The 27,144-nt window shown below is 31.7% G+C and overlaps 1 protein-coding gene and 1 long non-coding RNA gene across 6 annotated transcripts; one reads left to right on the forward strand and one right to left on the reverse strand.

Moving 5' to 3' along the window:
- Positions 1-884: 884 nt before the first annotated feature.
- On the reverse strand, positions 885-17,372 carry LOC143247279 (uncharacterized). Of its 4 annotated transcripts, XR_013026459.1 has the most exons (5): positions 16,724-17,372; positions 15,345-15,549; positions 9,291-9,352; positions 6,457-6,619; positions 885-4,948 (listed from the first exon to the last, which is right to left on the reverse strand). It is a non-coding gene; the product is annotated as an uncharacterized LOC143247279 (long non-coding RNA). The 4 variants fall into 4 exon arrangements; XR_013026457.1 differs by lacking the exon at positions 6,457-6,619; XR_013026460.1 differs by lacking the exon at positions 6,457-6,619 and having other exon boundaries at positions 16,713-17,372.
- Positions 17,373-19,352: 1,980 nt separating this feature from the next.
- On the forward strand, positions 19,353-22,203 carry LOC143246102 (uncharacterized). Of its 2 annotated transcripts, none has more exons than XM_076492317.1 (2): positions 19,353-19,497; positions 21,252-22,203. In XM_076492317.1, exon 2 carries the CDS (start codon positions 21,261-21,263, stop codon positions 21,582-21,584), a length of 324 nt encoding a protein of 107 aa, XP_076348432.1. In that variant the 5' UTR covers positions 19,353-19,497; positions 21,252-21,260; the 3' UTR covers positions 21,585-22,203. The 2 variants fall into 2 exon arrangements, with proteins under 2 accessions (XP_076348432.1, XP_076348434.1); XM_076492319.1 differs by having other exon boundaries at positions 19,354-19,508.
- The last annotated feature ends 4,941 nt before the right edge of the window (positions 22,204-27,144 follow it).

The following is a 27,144-nucleotide window of genomic DNA, read 5'->3' on the forward strand; positions in this document are numbered from 1 at the left end:
CAACAACTTTTCAAGTGTAGGCTGATCTCGGATTCGAACAACTAACTATAAAGGTTTGGTTATCGTAAATCCGTTTTCTTTGTCCAAACCACTATTGCCTCATTTAGCTCGTTGAGCATTGCTTTGGAGAGTAAATATGGGTCATTTTATTTTATAAAGGAAAGCCCTGCTTAGTAACGTATCTCACTTTTCTTTTTTTTCCTTGTAGTCAAGCGATTCCCTTTAGCTGAAATCGAGGAATTTAATATATATTTTTCGCTGGTAATTATATTTGTTGAGAGGCCATTATGGACACAATCATGCCATTCAATTCCATCCAATATGGCGCCACAAACAGACGTCATGTGACGTAAGTCACCGTACATACTTGCATATGGTCTATTTATGTTATAACATACAAAGACGTGCTGTTAAAGTCGACACATGTAAGATCTATGGATTTGTGTGTGATAGGGCTGTTGAAATGGGCGATGGGAAACCCTCGTCCTCATGCACTAGACAGATTACGGAAAGCCCTGCTTGTAGCAGTAATTTCATTTGAACTTATTATCCTTATATATAGACTTTTGCAATGGAAACTACGCTTTACAGGATACACCATTGCCAGAAAAATGGACTGTAACGATGAGACGACGCTCCAAAATTAGTTTAACGTAGTATTTGTTTTCATACAGCAAAACCACATCGTGCTATCTGCTGTGTCTACCGAGGGGAATCAAACCATTGATTTTAGCGTTGCAAGTCCGTAGACTTACCGTTGTCCCAGCGGGGGACATTAACGTAGTGTACTCAACCCCTGTATTATATTTTATAGTTTGATTTCATAACACTATCACTTCCAGCTTCGGGAAGTTAATAAAAACAAACAAAACTATACAACATTTGAATTAACTGTATTTATTCACATAATAATAAATACATCTCACTGTATTAGTTTTATATACCACTTCATTAGTAAAAAATAAAATTTACCACAGAAAGAATTTTTAAACGACATTTGTGTCAAATTTCACGTCTCCACTTCAGCTGTCTTTTCCAAAAACGATAATAAATACTACAGCAACCAAATCCCTCCAAGACCAAACCAAGCAAGTAAGTACAGCAGCACTATTCTTTTGAATTATTTTAAGTATAAAGTTGTATACTATTTGACCGGGGCCCGGCATGGCCAAGCGTGTTAAGGCGTGCGACTCGTAATCTGAGGGTCGCGGGTTCGCATCCCGGTCGCGCCAAACATGCTCGCCCTTTCAGCCGTGGGGGCGTTATAATGTGACGGTCAATCCCACTATTCGTTGGTAAAATAGTAGCCCAAGAGTTGACGGTGGGTGGTGATGACTAGCTGCCTTACACTGCTAAATTAGAAACGGCTAGCACAGATAGCCCTCGAGTAGCTTTGTGCGAAATTCAAAAACAAAACAAACAAGCTATTTGATCGGAAACTATTAAAACTTGTTTATTTTTGAATTTCGCGCAAAGCTGCAGGAGAGCTATCTGCGCTAGCGTCCCTAATTTAGCAATGTAAGACTAGAGGGAAAGCAGCTTGTCATCATCATTCATCGCAATTCTTGGGCTACTCTTTTATTAAAGAATAGTGGAATTGACCGTAACATTATAACGCACACACGGCTGAAAGGGCGATGATGTTTGGTGTAAAGGGGATTCGAGCCCGCGACCCTCAGATTACTTATTAATATTTGATCACGTAATTAGATATTTTACTTTTTTCTTAAACACAAAATCCGGAGTGGATCACCGAGAGTGTGGCAGCTGTTACAGTTCTTACACTCTCCGTCAAATGTTTGTAATTAAACACAAAGCTATACCATGGGTATCGAAACCATTGGGAGACTTCCGACAACTGACGAAAAGCACTAAAACTGCCTTTCAGTGATATGTTATTACAGTTTATATATCATACAACTTTTATGTTCACTGGTTCACATCTAGCAGAGTTATCTCCCTCCACACTCGCTTGTGTCAAGATTTTGGTGGAAGTTCATTGCCTTTTGCAAATTTACATTTACAGAAGACCTCTTTTCTGTGCTAAACTAGTCAAGCAGGATCACTTTGGCTGGAGATTGAAAATTTGCCTGGCCCTGAACACGGGATAACATATACGTTGGCATTCGTCACGATTCAAAGTTTTACCTCGTTCACTTATGTATTCTATAAAAATAAATACAGTCACATGCGTAAACATTTTTTTTAAGAAAAAGAGGTTATTTGCAAAACCCTAAAACACAAATGTGGATTTAATAACGAGGAAACAATTTTTTGGAATTAAGTTCGGAAACAGCTTGACTGGGTATTGAAGAAAACTATATAATAAATCAAGGACATTTAGATAAGATTAAGGCATCCTGATGTTTGAATATAATTTTAATATACAGCTCATAAGAAGATACCATAATATCTATATTACAGATTAAGACACTTGTCATTCTAAGGGTAGCTATGTGGTACAGTACGATACAAGTTTTACCTTTTCTTTTTCATAAATTATCCGTATATATATAGAAACACACGATATGGAAGATGCTAAGCCTAATAACATATTAGCATTCTGGAACAGAAGTTGTGTTTTACGTAATCAATTCTAAGGAAAGAATGTAACACCAAAAATATATTTTTATAATAGTTGCTATCAGACAGCCTCTGTATTATTGACAAGAAAACGAAGTATTTGATTTTTAATTAAATGTGAGCGTTATTATACTAAAAATACATTAAAATATTTTAATAAAAATTAATGCGATTTTCGATATTGCTGTACCAAAATACAAGTCTAAAATTTATTTTTTTTATGCGAGATCTCCCGGTGACACAGCGGCAAGTCTTTGAATTTAGAATACTAAAATCAGGTGTTTGATTTCCCTCGGTGGACGTAGTAGTATGTGGGAGGTTTGTGCGTCAAACAGAGAATACTCAATTAAAAATCAGAAACAAACCTATCATTTCCCTTAAATACGATAATATTTACGGTGCAAATACATTATTTGCACAAATTTCAGAAGTTTATAATTTGGTTTGAAATTTGGGCAAAGGGTATCTGTGCTAGCTGTCCCTAATTTATAACGTTCACACATGGTAAAGCATGTTTGATGGGACGACGATTTGGGCTTGCAGCCCTCAGATGTTTGCCATGAATGGATGATAATAAAAATCTTTGATGCAATTTGGATAAAAGATGAAAGATAAACTTCTTGGGCGGGTTTTGTTTTTCATACTTGTAGTAAATATTTTGACAGAGATGACGTAAGAACCGTTATGTAGGACCAATGAAGATCGTTAAGTACCAAACTCTATTTTAATATACAAACTTTATCGAATCTTCAGGAAAGGGCGAACATGTTCAATGACGAGATTCGAACCTTATAACAACGAAGAAAGCTCGTGCTTTCCCCCATTGCGTGTTTAATGGTCCTAAAAATGAAAGTACCTTCGTCTCAGTTACGTTTTTTACATACTACTTTTAATTCTCTCTTCAACTGGAAGTCGAACTCAAAGTACTGAAGGTTCTGTGATTGCTTGCCATATGTTTACCACAATACTGAAATGTCTAATCCTCTATTCTTAATGATGAACGCCAAAATATACAATATCTTAAACTCCCTCTTCATTAACATGTTAAAAATACACTTTGTTTTTTGAAATTCAATCAAAGCTACATGAGGGCTGTCTGCATTGTGGTCCCTAATTTAGCAGTGTAATACTAGAGAAAGCAGCTAGTTATCAGCACCTACCACCAATTCTTCGACTATTCCTTCACCAATGAATAGTGGGATTGAGTGTAACATTATAATGCCTCCATGGCTGAAAGGGCGAGCATGTCTGGTGTGCAGGGATTCAAACCCACAACCCTCAGTATACGAGTCGAGAACCCTAACTACCTGGCCAGGATGGGACCAAAAAGATTACAGCTTTCCTTCCCTTTCCCATTCTTGACAAGACTGGTAAACACCCATAGTATTTTGCACACTAATTCACTCAGAGAAGAACTGTTTTATAGTTAATCTAGTCACAATAAAATGTTCCAGAAGTTTTAACTGCAAGTAGGTGTGATGTTTGTATGAAATCAAAACAACAGGGTTCTTAGCTGATGGTGATGATGACTAGTCTTCCACTACTAAATTAGGAGCAGCTAACTTAAATAGCCCTCGTGTAGCTTTGTGTGGTTTGATTTTGGTTTGTTTTGAATTTTATGCAAAGCTACATGAGGGCTATCTGCATTAGCCATTCCTAATTTAGCAGTGTAAGACAAGAGGGAAGGCAGTTAGTTTGTCATCACCACCCACTGCCAACTCTTTTTCCAACAAATAGTGGGATTGACCATCACATTATAACACACCCTCAGCTAAAGGGCAAGCATGTTTGGTGTGAAGCTTTGTGTAAAATTCAAAAACATCAAGGTCAAATTAGAATATATCAAAGTGAAAACACCTTTGTTTTGTGAAGAGTTATTCAGCATTTTAAGAGTTGTTCTGTATTCCTCAAAGCTCAACACTGAACTTTAAACTTATGCAAAGTTATACAAGAAATTGGCCTGATGGATTTTCTCATCTTCAGAGTTTGCAACAATACATAGTTATTTATGTACAACCAACACATCATTTTGGGGGAAACTGAAAAATAAAATTATTGTGAATTTTTATCCACAAGTATGATCTCCATTAAACGTGTAGATAATTCTACAAAATGTCACGATAACCCCCATACTGTTTCATAGGTCACCATGAGGTTAGTGGCCCGTGTACAGGTGAGGTTTTAAACATTTTTCCAAACACGTGTAAACTTAACAAAATCGATGATAATTTAAAAACATGTAGAAGGAACATATTAGAAAGGGACTGAACAATGCCAAAAGTTGAATCGCACCATTTATTCCTTGATTGTACTTCTTGGGCTGACAGATTTTGTCCCTTCATTATGTCTTCTTCAATGTACTAATCTATCACAAAGTAAAGAAAACAACATAATTACAAGAGTGTTGTACAAAAAAAAGACATGTATATTAAAATATAAGGTACATAAGATATATTTCAAATTAAAACACATCTTCTATAATAAAGTAAAATAACAAAAAGACTACAGACAAACATAAACACAATTTACAATGATCAACTGTTGATTTCAATGAACCTTATACGCAAGTTTCACAATTTTCCTGCAAAATCAACTCTGCATATACATAGTTCTGAAACAAAATTCTAGCCAGTTTACCTGCACACATAACAAAAATAATGTCATACATATAATTACACATTTATATATCCATAATTTTTAACAATTTTGATATAATATTGAACTGTATATGAACCATTAAGTATATAAAAAAAAATTCCAATTTAGTTTGATATACTGGTCTCCTTGACAACTAAGAAATTATACAAATAGAATGTAACAATCACTTATATAAATACATACAGTAAAACTGTCTAAGACAGAATCGAGTGGGGCCGAGTAAAATTTCTGGTTAAAGCAGGTTTTTCAGCTTAGACATAGTGAACATGCGTTTCCTTAATTATATATAATTTTTGAATGGAATGTAATACTTGCTTGACTCGAGGGAAGTAAGACGTTTGTGAATAAAGTTAATATACTGCTCATGTTATATTTATTAGAATAAGAACAAAAATAGACATTCAAAATATACACAAGTACACAAAATATTAATCAAATTTATTTGATGAAAGCGTCCAATTTCAATTATTTCATTTTTTTTATGGGCTTTCTCATTTGGTTAAAAGAGAATGCCAATTTTATGGCATTTTCATGAAGTTCATTTCCCCTCCTTCATTTTTCCATACAATTTGATAGCGTTAATATAACTTAACACTTGGGATGAATTTAGAATTTCTATTTCCTTACTATCTTTTCCATTTTGTTCATCTTCTGAATCTCTCACACCATTACCATGTTGCAATTCTATTATAGATTTTAAATCACTTTTATCAGTTTCTGTTGAAACATTCTTGTCAACGCTCACAATACTTTCCGCGTTCACAGAATCATCTGCATCGATCTTCTCAATCACAGTTTGGATTTCACTGGAATCATCATAACAAACTTCTTCTCCCCAATCTCCACCATTATTAAGAATAAATCCACAGTTTCAAAAGCACTTTATTACGCACTTGATTGAATGACTTAAAAATGTAATTGCATCTAACACGTCAGTTTTCATGGTAATTTCAGATGCTCTCTTACTGTCAATCTATGTTTGCAATAATATGCTGAAGCATCAATTTTCTGTATTTCAATTTTATACATTGTATAATCCATTATCTAGTGGCTGTAGAACTGATGTTGTACATGGAGATAGAAAGACTAAACAAACATTTGAAAGTTGAATTTTTGGGTGACAAGTTGCATTGTTTAGGAAAAGTAGAACATTCCTATTTTTTGTTCCATTCTTTTGTTTAATTTGTTCAAAAATTCCTCAAATATAGCACTTGCCATCCAAACTTTATTTGCTTTCCATTTCACAGGAAGTTGATTCTTCCTTAAATTTTTGAAATGGTGCAGATTTTCACTTTTATCTATTACCCATTGTTTCTCTTGTTTTCCATCAGCAAATGCGACCAAAAGTGCAGTCAATCCTTTTTTCGAATAGCGACCTCTGGAATAAAAACAGCAGAAAAAAGAACAGAATATATTAATCAAATAAGAAATTAATGTTTAATAAAAAACATTTTTTCTGCTTTAATCAGGTTCTGTGTGTTTTTTTTTATAGCAAAGCCACATCGGGCTATCTGCTCAGTCCACCGAGGATAGAACCCCTGATTTTAGTGTTGTAAGTCCAAAGACATACTGCTGTACTAGCAGGGGACTAATAAGGTTCTAATCCTACTTGTTGATAGATGAAGTAGGTGAAAGATAGTTTTCTGTCTGTATTATGTAGGTTCCACCATATAAAGGGCCTTTTATAAGAGAAATCTTAAGATAATGCTGCAAAATATTGATATTTCTGGCTTGTACAGGTTTCCGCCTTATGCATTTTCCAGCTTAGACAGATTTTACTGTATATATATTTACATATATCTCTGCTTGTGTCTATACCCCATACCAAAACATCTACATTGGAAGTTTCCTCTGGTTCAATATTATAGACAACTTATATGTGAATTTCTAATAAATGCATGCTGATTTCACCCTGGAGTTGAGTTAAATAATCACATATCTCTGACTAGCCCTTTTGAAAACATTTTCACCCATAATTATATCATTAGTATTTAGCTAAGTGTGTTTTGTAATAATTTTTTTTATCATACATCAGTTTCATTTCTCTGTTGATTTGTACATCTTTCAGCAAGCTGGACATTGAGGTTGTATCTTTTAGATTCTCTCACAGATACCTATACATATAACTGGAAGTTATAGCCTGAAATCCAAGTTTGACCCCAGTAGAATACAGGCTCTGATTGTCATGCTTGTTTGTTTTTTACTGCTGTTATAATAAATATATGTTAACCCTGATATCATAGTGGCTCTGACAACTTTGTCTGTTGTAAATTTTCTAAGCATAATAAAGTCATGCAGGATTAAAAACAAACTCCTACTGGCACCTAAATATCATTAGAAGCATTTTCTAATGAAGGTAGATACACTTACATTACTAGCTCCTAACCCTTTCCACTCAACAGAAAGACAAAGCATTTGCTAAAAAAAAAAAAGGTTTACAGCCAACCATCAGGTTTTCGAACTTTAAAGTGTCCTTTCCAAAATCAGTTACCCAATGCAGCTTGGAAGTCAAAGTCGTGAAACTCACTTATTTTATAATGAACTAAGAAGGAAAGAACACTTTCTGTCTTAACAAATTACAAGTTTCACAAAATATCACTTTTCCTGTCACTAAGTGTCTCCATCAATCTTACAATTAAAGTCCTGTATGAAACCCTAAGTTCATTGAAAGCATTCTTGTAAGCAGTAAAAGGTGTGTGGTTATTGGTTAAAAAGATTCTTTTAAACAGTGAAGGATGTATTATTGGTTAAAAAGGTTCCCATGAACAGTGAAAGATGTGTTATTGGTTAAAAACGTTTGTTTTTTTCTAAAACATTTTGCAGAATAAAAGAGGCTCCAGAAAGACTCTAGAAAATATCCTTTGAGTTTCAAAATACTTAAATTAATTTTTAAATAACATCTCTGGTTGTTAAATTAATTAACTTTTTAATTATTGTCGATAAACAAGTAAACTTTAAGATATTCTAATAGCTGCATTTTTTGAAGAAAGTAATGTCTGTCAAGATATTCAAATAATCAGAAAAAATTAAAATTTTTAATACTAATAACCAAAGAAAATACTTAAACTGTCTATTAAAGATTCTACTAAAGTTGTTTCATACTAGACATAGGTATTTAATTTCATACTTGCAGAGAATAAGGCTTAAAAATAAGTAGTACACTATAAGAAATAAATACTGTTCAGTGTTACACCCAACTACAAGAAACAATAAATACTGTTCAGTGTTACACACAACTACAAGAAACAATAAATACTGTTCAGTGTTGCACACAACTACAAGAAACAATAAATACTGTTCAGTGTTGCACACAACTACAAAAAACAATAAATACTGTTCAGTGTTACACACAACTACAAGAAACAATAAATACTGTTCAGTGTTGCACACAACTACAAGAAACAATAAATACTGTTCAGTGTTGCACACAACTACAAAAAACAATAAATACTGTTCAGTGTTACACACAACTACAAGAAACAATAAATACTGTTCAGTATTTCACACAACTAACATAACTATTCTCATATTGTGTTTTTCTCATTTTTATATAAATTCAATCTACACCATTTTTGCTTCAAATAATACTATTCTTATTTATAATGACTATTTTTGTATTGTTTGACAAACTGTAATGTTTGTTTACTTGTGTAAATATATTAGAAACCTCCATTACCAACACAAACCACAATACTGAAAAGTAGTGTTTGTATATTATGACTGGACACAGACATGCTGTGTTTAGAAACACTGAGATGGACTGTACATTTAATCTGTAGTGTGTTCATTTTCTCAATATTATGTGAAAGGTTCAGATTTTTCCAATGAGTTTAGAAAATACACATGTGATGAAGATACAATAGGTGTTAATTCAACTGTTCCAGTAAAATATATAAATATATAAACTGCATAAAGGTTATTCAAGATAAAAGAATTATTAATTAATCCTACATCATATTGTCTAAACACTGTGATAGACAACACTCTGCAGTTAAAACATGATTTTATACACAGAAAGATTATCATGAAAACACTGAATATGGTCTTACATTTATATCCAGTCATCAGAATGAATTATACTGCATAGGCTCAAAGCATTCTTAATACAGATCTGAAAAAAAAAAAAAAATCACAAATTTTAAAGAATAAAAATGGTTCTTTAGAAATTCTATTTTGAAAGAATCATCAAATATTAAACCGCTTTTCATAAAGGTTCCATGCAGAATCTATTCACATTTTGTACACAAACCAATAAATAAAACCCTTAAAGTTGCTATGTAGTACTACTACTTCTTTTGTATGTGGAAAAACACACAATTCTATCTTTACTGTTGTTACTCAATCTATGTTTATCAGTATAAAATACTTCGTGTATTTGGTTGGTGACATGAAACAGAAGTTAAAGAAAACTGTTTGTGCTACTACAGGTTGTTGCTGCATGTAAAGAAAAGTTATCAGATGTATTGTAGGAGATTTTACTTGGTATGAATTTTATGAAAATGGGATGTGGCCATTCATCAACTGTGTTTAGTTACTGCAATAAAAAAATATATAATTAAATCAATTTATACAAACATGGAATCAATTTAAACAAGATCAAAGAATTATAGAGCACACAGGTATAAATTTGAAAATACTACATCAAAGACTTATTAAATACAAAACTTAACAGAGTGAAGCCAATAACAGTAAATTACTTATTTCTTATAAATTTTAGTAAATTAAAATTAGCTTACCTGAATGTTTTTGAGACAGAATTCTATTAAAAGCTCTAAATCAACTCACAATATATATAAACAAATCATATGATGCTCCAGAACTGACTTTCATTTATTTCTCTTTTTTCTGTAGCACTTGTAATTTCCACACATATACATATACTAACAACATATGCTAGCTTTCTGTCATTGGTTTCATTGAACAAAATCTACAACAGGACTGACTAAGTGTAATCCAAGATATCAAAATCAACAGTTTACTGTTTTAAAAGAATTATAATAAAATTAGTTTAAAGTTAGCTTCACTCTGGCATTCAAAAAAAAGATTCCCTTATTTGCACACTGTGTACACCTCTGCTTTTATCTCAATATAATGTTATTAAAATAATATCTCATAAAATTAGCATTCTGTATAGAATTTAGAACGTTGTATACAGGCATACTGTGTTTTCTACTCCTTTACTTAATGTAGAATTATTTAAAATTTTTATGTATGCAAGTTTATTTAGATTAACCAATTCATAATGGGCTCAGTATCACATATATGAGTTTGTCTACACATTTGCACATGGTAAGTATTTGTACTATAACTTTTGATACAGCATGTGTATCTTCACAAAATTTAATAGACTTTTAGGAAAGATTACAAGTTATTCCAAACAAAATCTTAAATTATTTTACTGATTTATTTTTACTAAAGATTTATTTGTAAAAATAGAGTTGTTTTGTTAATAGTCTGAATACAAAGTGATTTCATGTCTTGATTAAGAAAACTATTCTTTGTCCCAAAAATCTCAAGTATTATTTGTGTGATCTTTAAAACCTTCTAAATACATTTCAAATATTTGTTTTAGTAGGACTTCATATTTTGTGTTATTTTCTGCACTCTAACTATGTGGGTTCTGTCATTTGACCAACCTAGTAACCATTATAAAAATTATGAAATAAATATAAATTATGCCTTTTTCATGCTGGAATAACTACATATTATAACATGAAAATATAAATGCTTGGACTTTAAGTAGCTTAAGTCTCATAACACTACACATTTATTATTATACTGACCTTCCAGTCATGCCTAGCTAACATTACATAACTTGCATTAATGCAGTGCACAGGAACTCCTGTTATGTACCTAATAATACAAAACTAAGCTTTAGCCTCCTGTCTTTGCTGTGTCTTAATGGACTTGTATTTTGTAATATACAGTCATATTTCAATTATTATACATTATATATGTATATAGATTATTAATATTTAGAAATAAATTGTTAAACTTATTCTTCTTAAAATTTAGAACATTAAATCAAGAAGCAAACAATTATCTCATCTTGCTATGACCTTTGAACTTTGTCACTGTTGTGTATAGGCTGCTAAGCTTTTTAAAATTTCACAAGTAAAAATTTTTTAGGCTTTACATATACAACTGAATAGTCAAAAAATCATAAATAACTATATTGATACCGTAGACTTTCCACTAAAATTTATTAAGCTTAGTAACTAAGATTTATTTAGATTCTGAAAAATATGAAACTTGCGTTCTCAAAATATTGCATCAAGAAAAAGTGGTTGCCTTTTTGCAGATGAAAATGACTGAGAGAAACACTAGGAGACATCCTAAGTTATTGAATGATTATTCACAAGCCATATATTGAAGTAAGTGTACATAAGGGACCATTTTCAAAAATGCAAAGAGGTGCATGGGGCCACTGTGTTTGATTCAGTATATAAGCCATATTTCAAGTATTCACAAGACAGCTGGTATGGATATTAAAACTTCAACCTGAAGATAACCTAAGAAGGTCAAACCATTGTTCTGTACTTCATTGTGATTGAAGGTTTAATACCCATACCAGCCATCTCATGAATACGTTTTTACTTCAAGTGTTTCTTGTCATCATAGAGCCATATCTCAGCAAAATAAAAAGATAGAAGGTTCTTATTTTATATTTTTGCTTTAATTATTGATAATTTGAGTTCCTAATTTATACAAAAGTATAGACTTTGCATTTCGAAATCACAAACATTTAATTTTAAATGGTGTTACATTTAACATATCATGTGAACTCACTGAAATCTACATTTAATGGGTTCTTTTAATATTTACTTTTAAATTAAGAAAACAACTGATAAATAATATTAAAGTTTGAATTATAATCCACAATTTGATCCCAAACTTATCAACATAAATTCATAAAATAGTAGTTCAATAAAGTTTCGAATGAGAGCCAATAAACCCAATGAGATGGCCTATGACTGGTGACTCGTCACAAAAAGGCTGACACAGAATGTTGGTTATAATAGTAGTTAGGTTTCTTTTTTGTTTTTGTGCTCTAGATACCTATTATTCTGGGTCACTCATCAAAGGTAACATGTGTGATTTCTACTGAGAAAGATTTCTGTAACGTTGTACAAACTATGTGAAAGTAAATATACAGTAGTATTTTCCAGTGATAAGAACTTCATTTATGAAAATGTTTCATTTTGTTGTAAGTTGTATCTAGACTCTTTCATTCTACAAACTCAATTAAACTCAGAGGATTAAGGTTAACTCTGTGATACATTCTCTATTTGCCTTCCTGCTATACAGTAAAAGATATCTGGCCATCTTAGTGTAAATCAGTACACTCTAGAATACCACAAGAATAAGAAAATGTTTAGGAATTTTAAAATGACTTATGACTACTATTATGTAGCTTATGTTATTGTTCTGAATATGTAAGCTTGTATGTTCTTTACAATGAAAAACCAGAACCTTGCAAAAATTATAATTTGTTTACATAAATCTTTTAAAATTATGTAATAAACATATGTGGAGAAAACACACATCCATAAAATTGTAAATGGAAACTGTTATATATATATACATTTAATATACATCTCTAAGCTCAACCAGAGACAGAAATGATTAACATAAAAGATATCCTCAATAAACAAAGTATTTGGTCTACCTAGATGACAGTAAGTTACTAAGGAAAAAAACAAAAACAGTTGGTTATTCTTCATTGGATTTATTATTTTACCACAAATTAATCTGTCTCTTTAGATTCATTTATCAAATATCCTTTACTTGGGAGTAATAGATAAAAACCCCATAAGCCCGACTGTAACATACTCCTTATGGTACAATGTTACTAAAACTAACATTCATGTTGTTACGTAGCTTGTGATTTACAACAGTCACTGTTGACTTAAAACAAGCAGAAAAAAAACAACTAATTACTTAAATGTTATTTTAATCAAAACATAGTTAATTGATTAAATTAAAATATACTGATTTTAAGCTGGTAATTAAATTATTTCATGAGAATGTGTGTATGTTTCTTATAGCAAAATCACATCAAGCTATCTGTTAAGCCTACTGAGGGAATCAAACCCCTGATTTTAGCTTTCTAAATCCATAAACTCACTGCTGTAATAGTGGTGGGCATTTCATGAGAAACATCAAAGAATTACTCTGAGTTTCACTGCTGTTTTTGTTCTCTTGAAATTTAAGTTTTAGGGGATGAAGTCTTCATGTTATCAAATCTTAGAAAATATTTATAGAAAAAGTAACAATATTTGTTTCATAAAGTTTAAAGTTTCTAGACCTAAGATTTAAAAAAATTTTTAATTAAACATACTTAAATTTTTTTAGTGATGTCAAGAAAACCCACTTGTAGAGAAATATATATGGATAAATATGTAGGAGAGCGAACAATGTTTCGACCTTCTACATAAAATATTTTCTCAACCTAAACAAGCCATTTTTGCATATATATATACTTAAATTTATAACTGTCTTTAAGCTCACATACAGATATTGAGGTAATTTTACTATTTATCATCTGATCATATTACATTTAAAAATCACATTTTGTAAGTATAAAATGATACACAATATACATTTGCACTGCAATTTCGCAATCAACAATCAACACTGAGATATGCAGGTATATCATGTATTTTGTACCTTCTGTTGTAATAGAAAATTTATTTTATCTTCACACTTTCATGGTAAATGCATGTGACCAAGAAAGCTGTTACCTTTATTTCATTCTAGTTGTTTCATTTCTTCATTCTATAGTAATGATACCTCCTTAACGTGCAAAGGTATTTCATTATTACAACTATACTTTGAATTAAATAAGTAAACACTGAATTATCCTTGGCTGGCTGGTTGTGATACTGACTGAATGTACAGTTGCAATGTTGTGATGGAACAGGGTTAATATGGTGGAGTTGCTGAGTGGGTAAGAGAAGCAAGTTAAGGAATCAGATTTGAGTATGCTTTCTTTGTTCAGTTTTACATGGTTTTAATTTGACTAGTTTGGCAGAAATTCATCATGAGGGATGTAAAGCTGGCAAGGTATTCACTGGCCCAGTAGAGTTCATGGTAAATTTGTCTACACAAAATTTATTTTATAGTTGGATCTAAACAAACTGTATCTACAATCACTTAAATGTATCCAATCTGTTTATTTATCATGAAATTTAAATTCATAGAAGTTAACAACTACAGAAAACCCTCTTTTATTTCTTGATCAAACCTGTTGTTATTGCAGGGGTACTTGTGGGGAACTTGATTTCATATGAAAATACTACAGCAGCAGCTCTAACAATAGCCTGTATTTTGAAACAGCTAATGAATTAATAAGCAAAAACTTAGTATTCTGTAAATTCTTTAGTCTTGAAGTCTAAACTCAAGGGAGGTCCAGTTTAATGTACAGCTCAATCAATGTCTGTTATTGGTAATACTAGTTTCAAAGAACATTTGTTACCAGTGAACAAGTTAACCAGAGAGAAATATGTTGGACCTACACCACAGTGAAACATATCAAGCATGCTTTTGTTGAAGGATGAAGAGATTTTATTTTATTTCTCATCTGAGAGGAAATGCTAAAATTTTATGTAAAGTAGTAAATAGCAAAAACTGCATTCAAAATTACTTTCACATTTCTGAGTAAAAATGTTTTTCTAAATTACTGAATAATCTTCACTGTTTATTTTTTGTGCAAATACAAGACATAAATTAACATGAGACAGATATATATAAAAGTGTATAATTCCTGAAACACTCATATAAATGTTTCTATAATGTATTAGAAAGGATGGCATAAAATTTATTGTAACATAATTTCATCTTACTTTCAACAATACAAAAAAACAAACTATGCTCTTAGTATTGAGCAAATAACAATATAAAAAATACTAAATATAAAACTAAGGTATAAATTACATATCATTATATTTATCAAGACAAAAGTAAGTACTAAACCATCTGGCTTAATCATTTACACACACTGAATACACATTATAAGACTAGTCAAGAATTCTATGGTATTACTAAGACAGTACAATTTATATGGTACAATTATAAGGTTTAGATAATTACAGTTTGCTGACCTAAGAAATAACTACATCTTCAGTAAATCGCTTGACTGCAAATCCTTGTTTAATAACACTAGCAACAGGCTGTTTCGACAAGAATCAAAGTTTACTGATGAACAACGGAACGATAGCAGCAACAACAAACGTTTGACATCCGTGTACAGTAAGAAACAATTAATTCTTGAACATTTCAGAATATAAATATTCCATCTTCAGCAAACTATATGGAACAAGGTAAATTATTAATTACAAAAATTTATATATTTAAACATTTTATAAAATTAATTAAAATATAAAACTAAAAAATAAAGTATGTTAAAGAACCACATAAATGGAGAACAGAATAATGAAAAAAATCTCATGCAAGTGTTCAGAACTGACTTAAATGTAGTAAAGTTGTGTTTTTATTTAAAGTTGAGAGTTCATTTATTATGGATAAACTTTCTTCAATTAAAATATTCAATAGTGGATGATCCAGATAAAATTAAAATTAATTTTACAGTTAATGTACACACGTGTGCCAAATGTTCACAGTTATATTTACATGAACAACACAAAAATTATGTAGACATACAACGGTTTGATTTCAAAATTTCAAAACAGATACTCAAATCTTGACTTTCATTTTTTCAAGCAATAGATATCAGTCACATCAAACAGATATTGATTAACTACATGATATGAATACATGATCTAACCCTGCTACATATTACATTAGTTGTTTGTTTGGTAAAATGAAAATTAACATATCACAGACAATAAGTAAAATTAAAACAAATAAGATGACTCATTTTAACATTTACATTTAAAAGTACAAAGAAGTTACTATAAGGTTGCATTTTTTTTTTTATGAAATATAACATTGGTGAAAGGAGTGAACCAAGATTTTTTGTCAAGCTTATGTAACAACTGGACAATGGCAAGTTTCTAAACCAACGTTTATGCTAGCAATGGCTGTTTGCTTTAGTTTTATAATACATTTATACAGTTCATTGGTGATAAGACAAAACGCAAATTCCATATGATAATAATAATAATTAGAATCACTAAAATTATCTATTATAAAATAGACAGTTTTATTTACTAACAAATAATTTTGCTAATTATTTACAATGTAAATGTGCATAATTAGGCACTGTATATAACATATGATTACATTTTATTTTTATCTGTAGAATCAAGAGTATTGGTACAAATAAATATATTTTAAAATTATACATATGCTTATTACTGCAGTTTCACCAGTATTATACTTTTGAACATATTGCAGTAAGTTTCTATTGTTGAGTGGTTTCTTTTTGGTTATTCGAAAATGTTGTTCAAAGTCCAGTCAACTTTTTTAAACTTAGTGATAACAGATGTGATTTAGTTCTTCGATTTTACCGTACACGTACGAAGTTTAAGTTTGTTGATAAGGCCTCGTTCGCAAACAATTCCAAATGCACACTGCTTCTTCCGTTTTCTCTCGAATCATCGAATCATTTAAAAACTTGTTGATTAACGCACTTCCAGTTCGGTGATCCAACAACACTATTAAAGATTATCAGGTTGTGTACTTCTTTTAAAAGCCATTGAAAAATAATTATAATTTCACTTCTTGTAGAACATTAGTAATACAATTAGAACTAGTACCTTTCTTGTCTCTTATACCCTCTTATTATTTTTGAAACTCCGTAAGGGACTAAATTACGTATTTAGTATTTAAAAATGTAATAGGCCTAATAGTGATTACCTTATCTCTCTCGAAACTATGTTTCAACTCAAACCTCGCTTATCAACAGATTTCCTAGTCTGGTAATCCTACAACAGGTTGTAATGGTGCGTTTGTCTTTTAGAAAGAAGCCAGCGCATAATAATTACTTTTATTTGTCGGCCGGAGAATCAATGATCAAAACGTTGTAAAGTAATAATACACAAAATAAGTAAAACTATATTACTACTGACACAATAAGCAATGTATGATGAAGAGATAAAGAGATTGAAAATCGATTTACTCTTTACTGACAACAAGTTTCAATCGATTCACGAACTTTAACCCTAATTGTTCAACTAACCTGAGCTTGGTCACAACAAACAATGAAACAATGCTACTGTATCATCAATGTTTGTGTCATATTTATTCTGAAATAATTTTGTGATATACAGTAGTACCTCGGTTCTCGAACTTAATCCGTTCCAGAAGGCTGTTCGAAAACCGAATCAATTTTTCCTATAAGAAATACTGTAAATTAAATTAACCCGATACAGACCGTCAACAATTACGCATTATGAAGCATTTTAACTAAAAATATTACTTATATATACCTGTATAATAATGCTTACATGCACAAAGTCAACCACAAAAACTATAAACACAATAAAAAACAATAAATGAAAATTTAACTGCACTTTACCCGTGCTAAGGAGAGCTGATGGCGTAAGTGAAAGGTAGTGAAGAACGTGGAAAGTAGAAGGGTCATTATTGTTTGGAAGGAGAGTCACCTTCCATAAAAACGTCAGGTAACTCTCCTTCTGGAGTTCTTTCTCTTTTCTGTCTCTTTGCACCGCTACAATCTGCTTGAGACTCACTGGACCTATTTCTCACTAAAAACTAATGAGGTTTGTTTCTAATCAGTGATGTCGAGAGGTTTGTTTCTGCCTGGCATCTTCCCCATGCCTCACCACACTACGTATGCCACTTCTCTTCCTAAATTTTTCAAACAACCCCCTACTAGCCTTAAAGGCATCTGTCGTATCAGCACTCGTTCTAGGGGTGTTTTTCAGGAGGTCAGCATGCAACTGCTTTGCTTTCTCACAAATGATGGTTTCAAAAATGCTATCACCAGCTGTTTTTCGTTTACCCAAATCAACAACAGTTTTTCTACCTTTTTCATTGTTTGCGACCTTTGTTTCGTAAGCACTGTCACTCCTTTTGCAACATCAGCTCCTTTGATAACCTCTTTATTTTTCAGTATGGTGCAGACTGTAGACTTCGCCATACCAAACTGTGTAGCAAGATCAGACACGAGAACACCACTCTCATACTTCGCTATGATATCTTTTTTCACCTCTATTGTGGCTCTAACAACTTTTCTTTTTGGTTTGCTGCTTTAATTATCCTTCTTTGACCCCATGGTGGCTTATTTAATCAGAATATTTAGAAAAAAAACAAAAGAAAAACGAGAACGTTCACATCAGATTTTAGCGGGGGTGTGGACTGAGCGACAGGTGCGGGTAAAATGTTTTGGACAAGGTCGTCGTGGGCCGAAAATGGTCGAAGGGTCGTTTGGGTTATTTCGGGGGTACGGGAACCGAGTTTATGTTCGACCACCGGGACATTTTTTTTCTCAAACAATATGTTCGAAAACCGAATTATTCAAGAAGGTTCGAGAACCGATGTACCACTGTATATATGTAACTGGCTAACTCATTGACTGGTTAATTATTAACTAACTTTTGTAGCGTAAGTTACATTTATACATTTTAAATTGTATCATATACTTACAGCACCCCGCTAGTACAGCGGTATGTCTCCGGATTTACAACGCTAAAATCAGGGGTTCGATTACCCTCGGTGGGCTGAGCAGATATCCCTTTGTGGCTTTGCTATACGAAAAACACACACACACACACTCATATACTTACAAAAACATTGCGCTACGCGTTGCTCTTGTGACTAGAAATGTCTTAAATAAAAAAAAAAAATGTATAGCTTACAACAGTGTTCATCTAACAAACAATAAAATGTGGTGAGTGGACATTGGTTGTTTGGAACTAAGACAAGAAAAGCACATCCTACACTGCATAAAGGTACAGTGGGTATCAAACGACATAATTTATACGTGTAAAGGGTTTACACCAGAATATCAGGGTATAAATTTTATTTTAAAAATGAAAAACTTAAGTATTTTGAACTTTATTCATATGTTGAAAAATAAATTTCATATATACTATACGCTCCTTCCGTAATTTGTTTAATAAAGCGAAACATACTGTTGGTTTTAACGATAACATAACAAAACCATTCGGGAACAACATCACAAGGTTTTGGTTTTGTTTCAACTATATTTTATATGACGGCGTTTATGAGTTATTTGTTGTTTTTAAGTTAGAAGTGAGGCTATCATTGACTGGTGAGAATACGTTACAAAAATAATTGTGAAAATCGAAGAACATAAAATCGGCAAGTGTAAGTTTAAGGTTTGTAATGTTTGATACTTATAATCTTAATCCCTGTTTATTTCTTTACTTAAAAAAATACCTTAACGTTAAGTCGCAGTGAGTGTGTTTTTCTTATAGCAAAGTCACATCGGGGTATCTGTTGAGTCCATCGAGGTGAAATGAACCCCTGATTTTGTAAATCAGTAGACTTACCGCTGTACCAGCGGTGTACTCATCACATCGGGCTATCTGTTGAGTCCATCGAGGAGAAATGAACCCCTGATTTTGTAAATCAGTAGACTTACCGCTGTACCAGCGGTGTACTCAAGTCGCGGTAAATACACCCGCGTTTCGGGTAACAGAGAACCTACCTGTGATCCTTATCCTGTTCTTGGGGTAACAGCGAACCTTAATGTGAGCCTACGATCATAATTAAGAAGAGGCCGGTGGTTTTAGCGCTCGATTCGCAAGTTGCGATCTCGGGATCGAAACCCATTGTCAATCAAGCTCTTCTTTTAAGCTTTGAAAGTAGTGTTGGTATTGTTATAATGTGACACTCAATCCTACTACTCGATTGCAAAGAGTAACTTAAGAAGTGGCGGTGGGTAGTAATGACTAGCTGCCTTCCCTCTAGTCTTATATTGCTAAGTTAGAGACAGCTAGCGCACGAAATTCAAGCCTAAAATTTTTACAATATAATAAAATTTGTTTTTTACAAATCAAAATATTAACTTCTTTGTAGTTTTACACTACTGTCATAGTAATTATATATATTTACACAGAAAATTCTTATAACTCAGAGTTCTACTGATAATATACCTAGCATATTTCCAAGTTCTAACATTTTCAGACCTTGTCTTGCAAACTAGGGATTAATGAAATAAATAAATAAAATTTTAAAATTCTATTCGTTTGAATTAAGCTAAAAGCTACACGACTGACTGGCTATCTGTATGTGCTATGCCCACGGTTTCTAGCGTTGTAAACCACATCTATGCCCCTGTGCTACTGAGGTGGGGGAAACATTCTATTTAATGCACTTAAAAAATATTCTGTTGTCGAGAACTCGACTTTATGTTGAACAAGTATAAATTCAGAAGAGAAAAGGTTACTCACAACATAATTAATGTTGTTTTGTACATACCTCAAAACTGGATAGTATTAAATGTTTATAATTTCTTTCATGAATGCCAAAGTACATGTAAAATGAAAACTATTTCGAAAAACATTTAGTTCTTTAATCTGCGACTGAAAGAGCGAGCATGTTCAGTGTGACGGGGATCCGAACCCGCGACCCTTAGGTTACGAGTCGAACGCCTTAACTCACCTGGCCATGCCGGGCCACTGGAAATTCTTTAAGGCAGGATTAAAGTAAATTATCTGAGACCTTGAGCGTGATCAAATACATCAAAGGGGGGGGGGGTGACCTCTCTGAGTCCAAAACTTTAAGTATCAAGCCTTGGTTAAGTCAAGTAGATTACCAGTAGAGTGTCTTAACCACCTGGTCATGCCGGACACTAGTTTACCAGTAAAGGATAACTAGGTTTATTGGAATATTGTGTTATGATTGGAGAACTATGGTTTATTAGAATCTTTTGCTATTTTTTTTAAAGGGTTTATTAGCATTTTGTATTATGATTGTAAAACCAAGTTTTATTGGAATATTGTGTTATGATTAGAAAACTAAGGTTTATTGGAACGTTGTATTATGATCGTATTTATGAAATCAAATATGATTTTTGTAACGTTAGTTTTTTCATTGGTTGTTGTTAATTTCTTTAGAAACCCATTATGGAACATCCAAAAATAAAACAATGCAAAAATAAAGGTAAAGAGAAAGGAAAGAAAATCAAAAATGGAAGAAAAAATAAAGGTAAAGAGAAAGGAAAGAAAATCAAAAATGGAAGAAAAAACAAAACTAAAGAATTAGCAAAAGCTAAACATAGTGTTCAAGACCAAATATCCTGCATGAATGAGGAATTTGGAGAACGAGAATATTACCCTGATGTTTCAGATGTGTTGGATCATTTGTGGTCATATTGTGATGATTATGAAAACATTCAGGAAGATGACAAGCCTTGTCATGAAAAAGTTCGTGAATCAAAAAAACATTAAATTTATTGTTATACTAATAGCAATGAAACATACAATGCAATGAGATGGTTTACTGAGTGTCTAATAACATTGATTAATCGAACGATAATATTTTAAAACCTGATCCTCCAGACTCGTTACATAAACCCTCGGGATCAAGTAAATATTGCTGTTGTTGTTATAATTACTTTTTACTTTTTTGCAGTTAAACATGAATGAAACTGGTATTTTCTTATTAGTTGTTTTACTTTATTCTTCAAGTACAACCGGTAGTTTCAGTATTATGCCTAACAAAAGAAATTTTATTTTTGTAGCTTGGTACTCAATATGATTTAGTATATAAAAAAAGTTAAATGTACTTTCATCAACAATTAAATTTTAATCTAATTTCTGATTTTGCATTTCAACATTTTCTATTGATAACTGAAAAATTAAAACTTCTGTCGGTAATGAAACCTACCATTAGGAGTGAGTGTTTTACAAAACAACGCGAAGATCTGTCATGTATATTATTTATAAACTGTTTTAATGACTTATATAATACAAGGAAACAATTTATCAAACAATTTTAAGATATGTATTTAATTGTTACGTGCATTGTTTACACACATACTCGCATGATGTTTTATGAAAATCGAAATAAAAGTTATTGTTATTAGTTGCTGTTGTGTGTGTATTTTATTATAGCAAAGCCACATGAGATTATCTGCGGAGCCCACCGAGGGGAATCAAACCCCTGATTTTAGCGGTGTAAATCCGTAGACTTATCGCTGTACTAGCGGGGAACTTTTTGCTGTTGAACGAATAATGTTTATTACTACTATGTTTAATAGGGCAGATAAGCCTCAAATAGCTATGGACGAAATCCTAAACAAACGATATTACAACCTTACAGAACATTTTAATAAACAACGGTTATCCGTTGGATATAATTCAAGCCCTAACGCCTGAGTTTCTCTCTCACAGCATGGCCAAGCGCGTTAAGGCGTGCGACTCGTAATCCGAGGGTCGCGGGTTCGCATACCCGTCGCGCCAAACATGCTCGCCCTTTCAGCCGTGGGGGCGTTATAATGTGACGGTCAATCCCACTATTCGTTGGTAAAAGAGTAGCCCAACAGTTGGCGGTGGGTGGTGATGACTAGCTGCCTTCCCTCTAGTCTTACACTGCAAACTTAGGGACGGCTAGCACATATAGCCCTCGAGTAGCTTTTTGCGAAATTCAAAAAACACACAAACAATCCTCTCTCACAACTTTGAACCCCCACAGAAACCATACACTGTCAACCAACACAAATTAAGATTGGTCGTTTCTTTTCTTATGCAAAGTTTCTTAGTGAAGTCACAAATTTTAAAAATAATTAAACGTTTTATCCTCAAGTTCAACTACAAGTGATATTTAAATCACTTTTATAAATACAGAGTTTATTCAGATCTAAGGACCTATTACCTAACCTTACGCATTCGGATTTAAAAAGCTAAACTCAAGGGTTCGATCCCCCGCGGTGGTTACAGCAGATAGTCCAATGTGGCTTTGCTGTGAAGTAATAATAAAAAATTAAGTGATGTATATAACAATAATGAAGGGCTATGGCATTAGCCCTCCAGTGGCACGGTGATATGCCTTCGGACTTATACTGCTAGAAACCGGATTTCGATACCCGTAACGGGCAGAGTACAGATAATCCTTTGTATAGCTTTGTGCTTGATAACAAACAACAACTATGATAATTAATATATTTCAAAGAGAAATAGTTCCACCCACAACAACATGTACGTCATTATTATCTCCCGGTGGTAAATTCACGAAACTACAAACGCTAAAATTCGGGATTTGAGTGCTCGCGGTGGACACATCAAATAACCTAATCTGGCTTAGCTCTAAGACAAAAAAAAACGACACAACTAAAACGATATTACTGATGCATATAAGAAGACATTCATATAGTTATTACTTGGTATCGGAAATTTCTTACAGTTTTTTTTTTCAGAAATAATTTTAAAATTATCCTGTTATGTTATGTTTTTCAAAACTAATGTATATGTAAACATATCGTTAACTATTTATCACTGAAACATTGCCATTACCAGTGAAATTTGGTGAATTTGCGTTTTACGATCTAATATCTCGAAACATGCACACTCATATACCATAAGATAAAGGTAAAAAGATTGGTATATAGAAAAACAAGTACAGTTCTAGAAGTCATGAAACGAGTAATAAAAAGCTTCTTGTCGTTTGCACACATTTTTCAAATAAAAGTTATTTGTTTAATAACCAACCAACACTGAGCTATAAGCTGTATCCACTGCAAAGGATCGAACCCCAGATTTTAGACTTATAAGCCTGTAAAATTACCATTATTTCCTCTGTGGGACAAAAATTTATTTCTTATCGCATATATTTTAAGCATTTCTATAGAAAAGCGTGAACGTTTTCCTAGTATACTATCTTTATTCTAACACGAAAATGTCGAAAAGCGATTAGTCGGAAAGAAACCTAAACAAAATATTCTATAAGTTAACTATTCTATAGTCTAGCACTCTACACTAACACTACTCATAAATCATATAACATTTAGTTATTGCCTATCAAATGGAACCTAAAACAAGTAAACTATTTTATTGTCTAATACTACACACTAACAGGACTAATAAAACAAAACCGTACAAAAATTAGCAATTCTATTGTCCAGTACTCCACACTAACACTACTCATAATACATATAACCTTTAATTATTGCCTGTCAAATGGAACCTTATACAAGGTAACAATTCTATTGCCTAGTACTCCACACTCACACTACTCATAAATCATGTAACATTTAATTATTGCCTGTCAAATAGAACCTTACACAAGTTACCTATTTTATTGTCTCCTAGTCCACACTAACACTACTGGTGAAACAATACCTTATAGAAATGAACAATTCTATTGCCTATTACCCAAAACTAACACTAGTCATAAATCATACAACATTTAATTAATGCATGCCAAATGGAACTTTATACAAGTTAAATATTCTATTGTATAGTACTCCACACTAACACTACTGGTAAAACAAAACCTTATTCAAGTTAACAATTCTATTGACTTATACTTGAAACTAACACTACTCATAACTCATATAAAATGCAATTGTTTACTCTCTCAAATGGAACCTTACACAACTTACCTATTTTATTGTCTAGTACTCCACACTAACACTACTAATAAAACAAAACTTTATACAAATTAACAATTCTATTGTCTAGTACTCCATATTAACACTCCTAATAAATCATATAACATTTAATTATTGCCTTTCAAATGGAACCTTATACAACTTAACCATTCTGTTGTCTAGTACTCCACAGAAACACTACTCATAAATCATATAACATTTAATTATTGCCCGCCAAATAGAACCTTACACAAAGTAACTATTTTATTGTTTAGTACTAAACACTAACACTAATAATAAAACAAAACCTTATACAAATTAAGAATTATATTGTCTAGTACTCCACACTAACACTTCTCATAAATAATATAACATTTAATTATTGCCTGAAAAATGGAACCTTATACAAGTTAACAATTCCATTGTCTAGTACTCCACACTAACACTACTGGTAAACACAACTTTTTACAAATGAACAATTCTATTGCCTAGTACTCCATACTAACACTAGTCATAAATCATATAACATTTATTATTGCCTGTCAAATGAAACCTTATAAAACTAAACTATTCTATTGTATTGTATTCCACACTAACACTACTAATAAAGCAAAAATTTGTAGAAGTTAACTATTTTATTGTCCAGTACTCAACACTAACTCTACTAATAAAACAAAACCTTATACAAATTAACAAACCAATTGTCTAGTACTACACACTAACACTACTCATAAATCATATAACATTTAATTATTGCCTGTGAAAAGGAACCTTATACAAATTAACAATTCTATTGTCTAGTACTCCACACTAATACTACTAATAAACAAATCCTTATACAAATTAAAAATTCTATTGTCTATTACTCCACACTAACACTACTCATTAATCATATAACATTTAATTATTGCATGTGAAATGGAACCTTATACAAGTTAACTATTTTATTGTCTAGTAATCCACACTAACACTACTAATAAAACAAAACCTTATACAAGTTAACAATTTTATTCTCTGGTGCTCCACAATAACACTACTCATAAATCATATAACATTTAATTATTGCCTATCAAATAAAACCTTATACAAGAAAACTATTCTATTGTATAACACTCCACACTAACACTACTGGTAAAACAAAACTTTATTCAAATGAACAATACTATTGCCTTATACTCGAAACTAACACTCCTCATAAATCATATAACATTTAATTATTTCCTGTCAAATAGAACCTTATACAAATTAACAATTCTATTGTCTAGAACTCCACACTAATCCTACTCATTAATCATATAACATTTAATTATTGCATGTGAAATGGAATCTTATACAAGTTAACTATTTTATTGTCTAGTAATCCACACTAACACTACTAATAAAACAAAACCTTATAGAAATTAACAATTCTATTGCCTAGTACTCCATACTAACAGTGCTCTTAAATCATATAACACTTAATTATTGCCTGTGAAATGGAACCTTATACAAATTAACTATTCTATTGTCTAGTACTCCACACTAACACCACTAATAAAACAAAACCTTATACAAATTAAAAATTCTATTGACTAGTACTCCACACTATCACTACTCACAATACATATAACATTTAATTATTGAATGTCAAATGGAACCTTACACAAGTTAACTATTTTATTGTCTCTTACTCCACACTAACACTACTAATAAAATCAAATCATATACAAATTAACAACTCTATTGTCTAGTACTCCACATTAAAACTACTCATAAATCATATAACTTTTAATTATTTCCTGTCAAATGAAACCTTATACAAGTTAACTATTTTATTTTTTGGTACTCCACACTAACACTACTTACAAATCAAATAACATTTAATTATTGTCTGTCAAAATGAACCTTATACAAATTAAGAATTCTTTTGTCTAGAACTCTACACTAACTCTACTCATAAATCATATAACTTTTAATTATTGCATGTGAAATGGAACCTTATACAAGTTGACTATTTTATTGTAATGTAATCCACACTAACACTACTAATGAAAAAAAACATTATTCAAATTAACAATTCTATTGTCCAGTACTCCAAACTAACACCACTTGTAAATCATATAATATTTAATTATACCTGTCAAATGGAACCTCACACAATTAACCTATTTTATTTTCTAGTACTCCATACTAACACTACTCATAAATCATATAGAATTTAATTAATGTCTGTCAATTGGAACCTTATACAAGTTAACTATTTATTGTCCAGTACTCAACACTAACACCACTAATAACACAAAACTTTATAGAAATTAACAATTCTATTGTTTAATACTACACACTAACACTACTCATAAATCATATAACATTTAATTATTTCCTGTCAAATGAAACCTTATGCAAGTTAACTATTTTATTGTTTAGTATTTCACACTAAC

Source organism: Tachypleus tridentatus, chromosome 3 (genome assembly GCF_004210375.1).
Source record: "Tachypleus tridentatus isolate NWPU-2018 chromosome 3, ASM421037v1, whole genome shotgun sequence".
Lineage (NCBI taxonomy): Eukaryota > Metazoa > Arthropoda > Merostomata > Xiphosura > Limulidae > Tachypleus > Tachypleus tridentatus.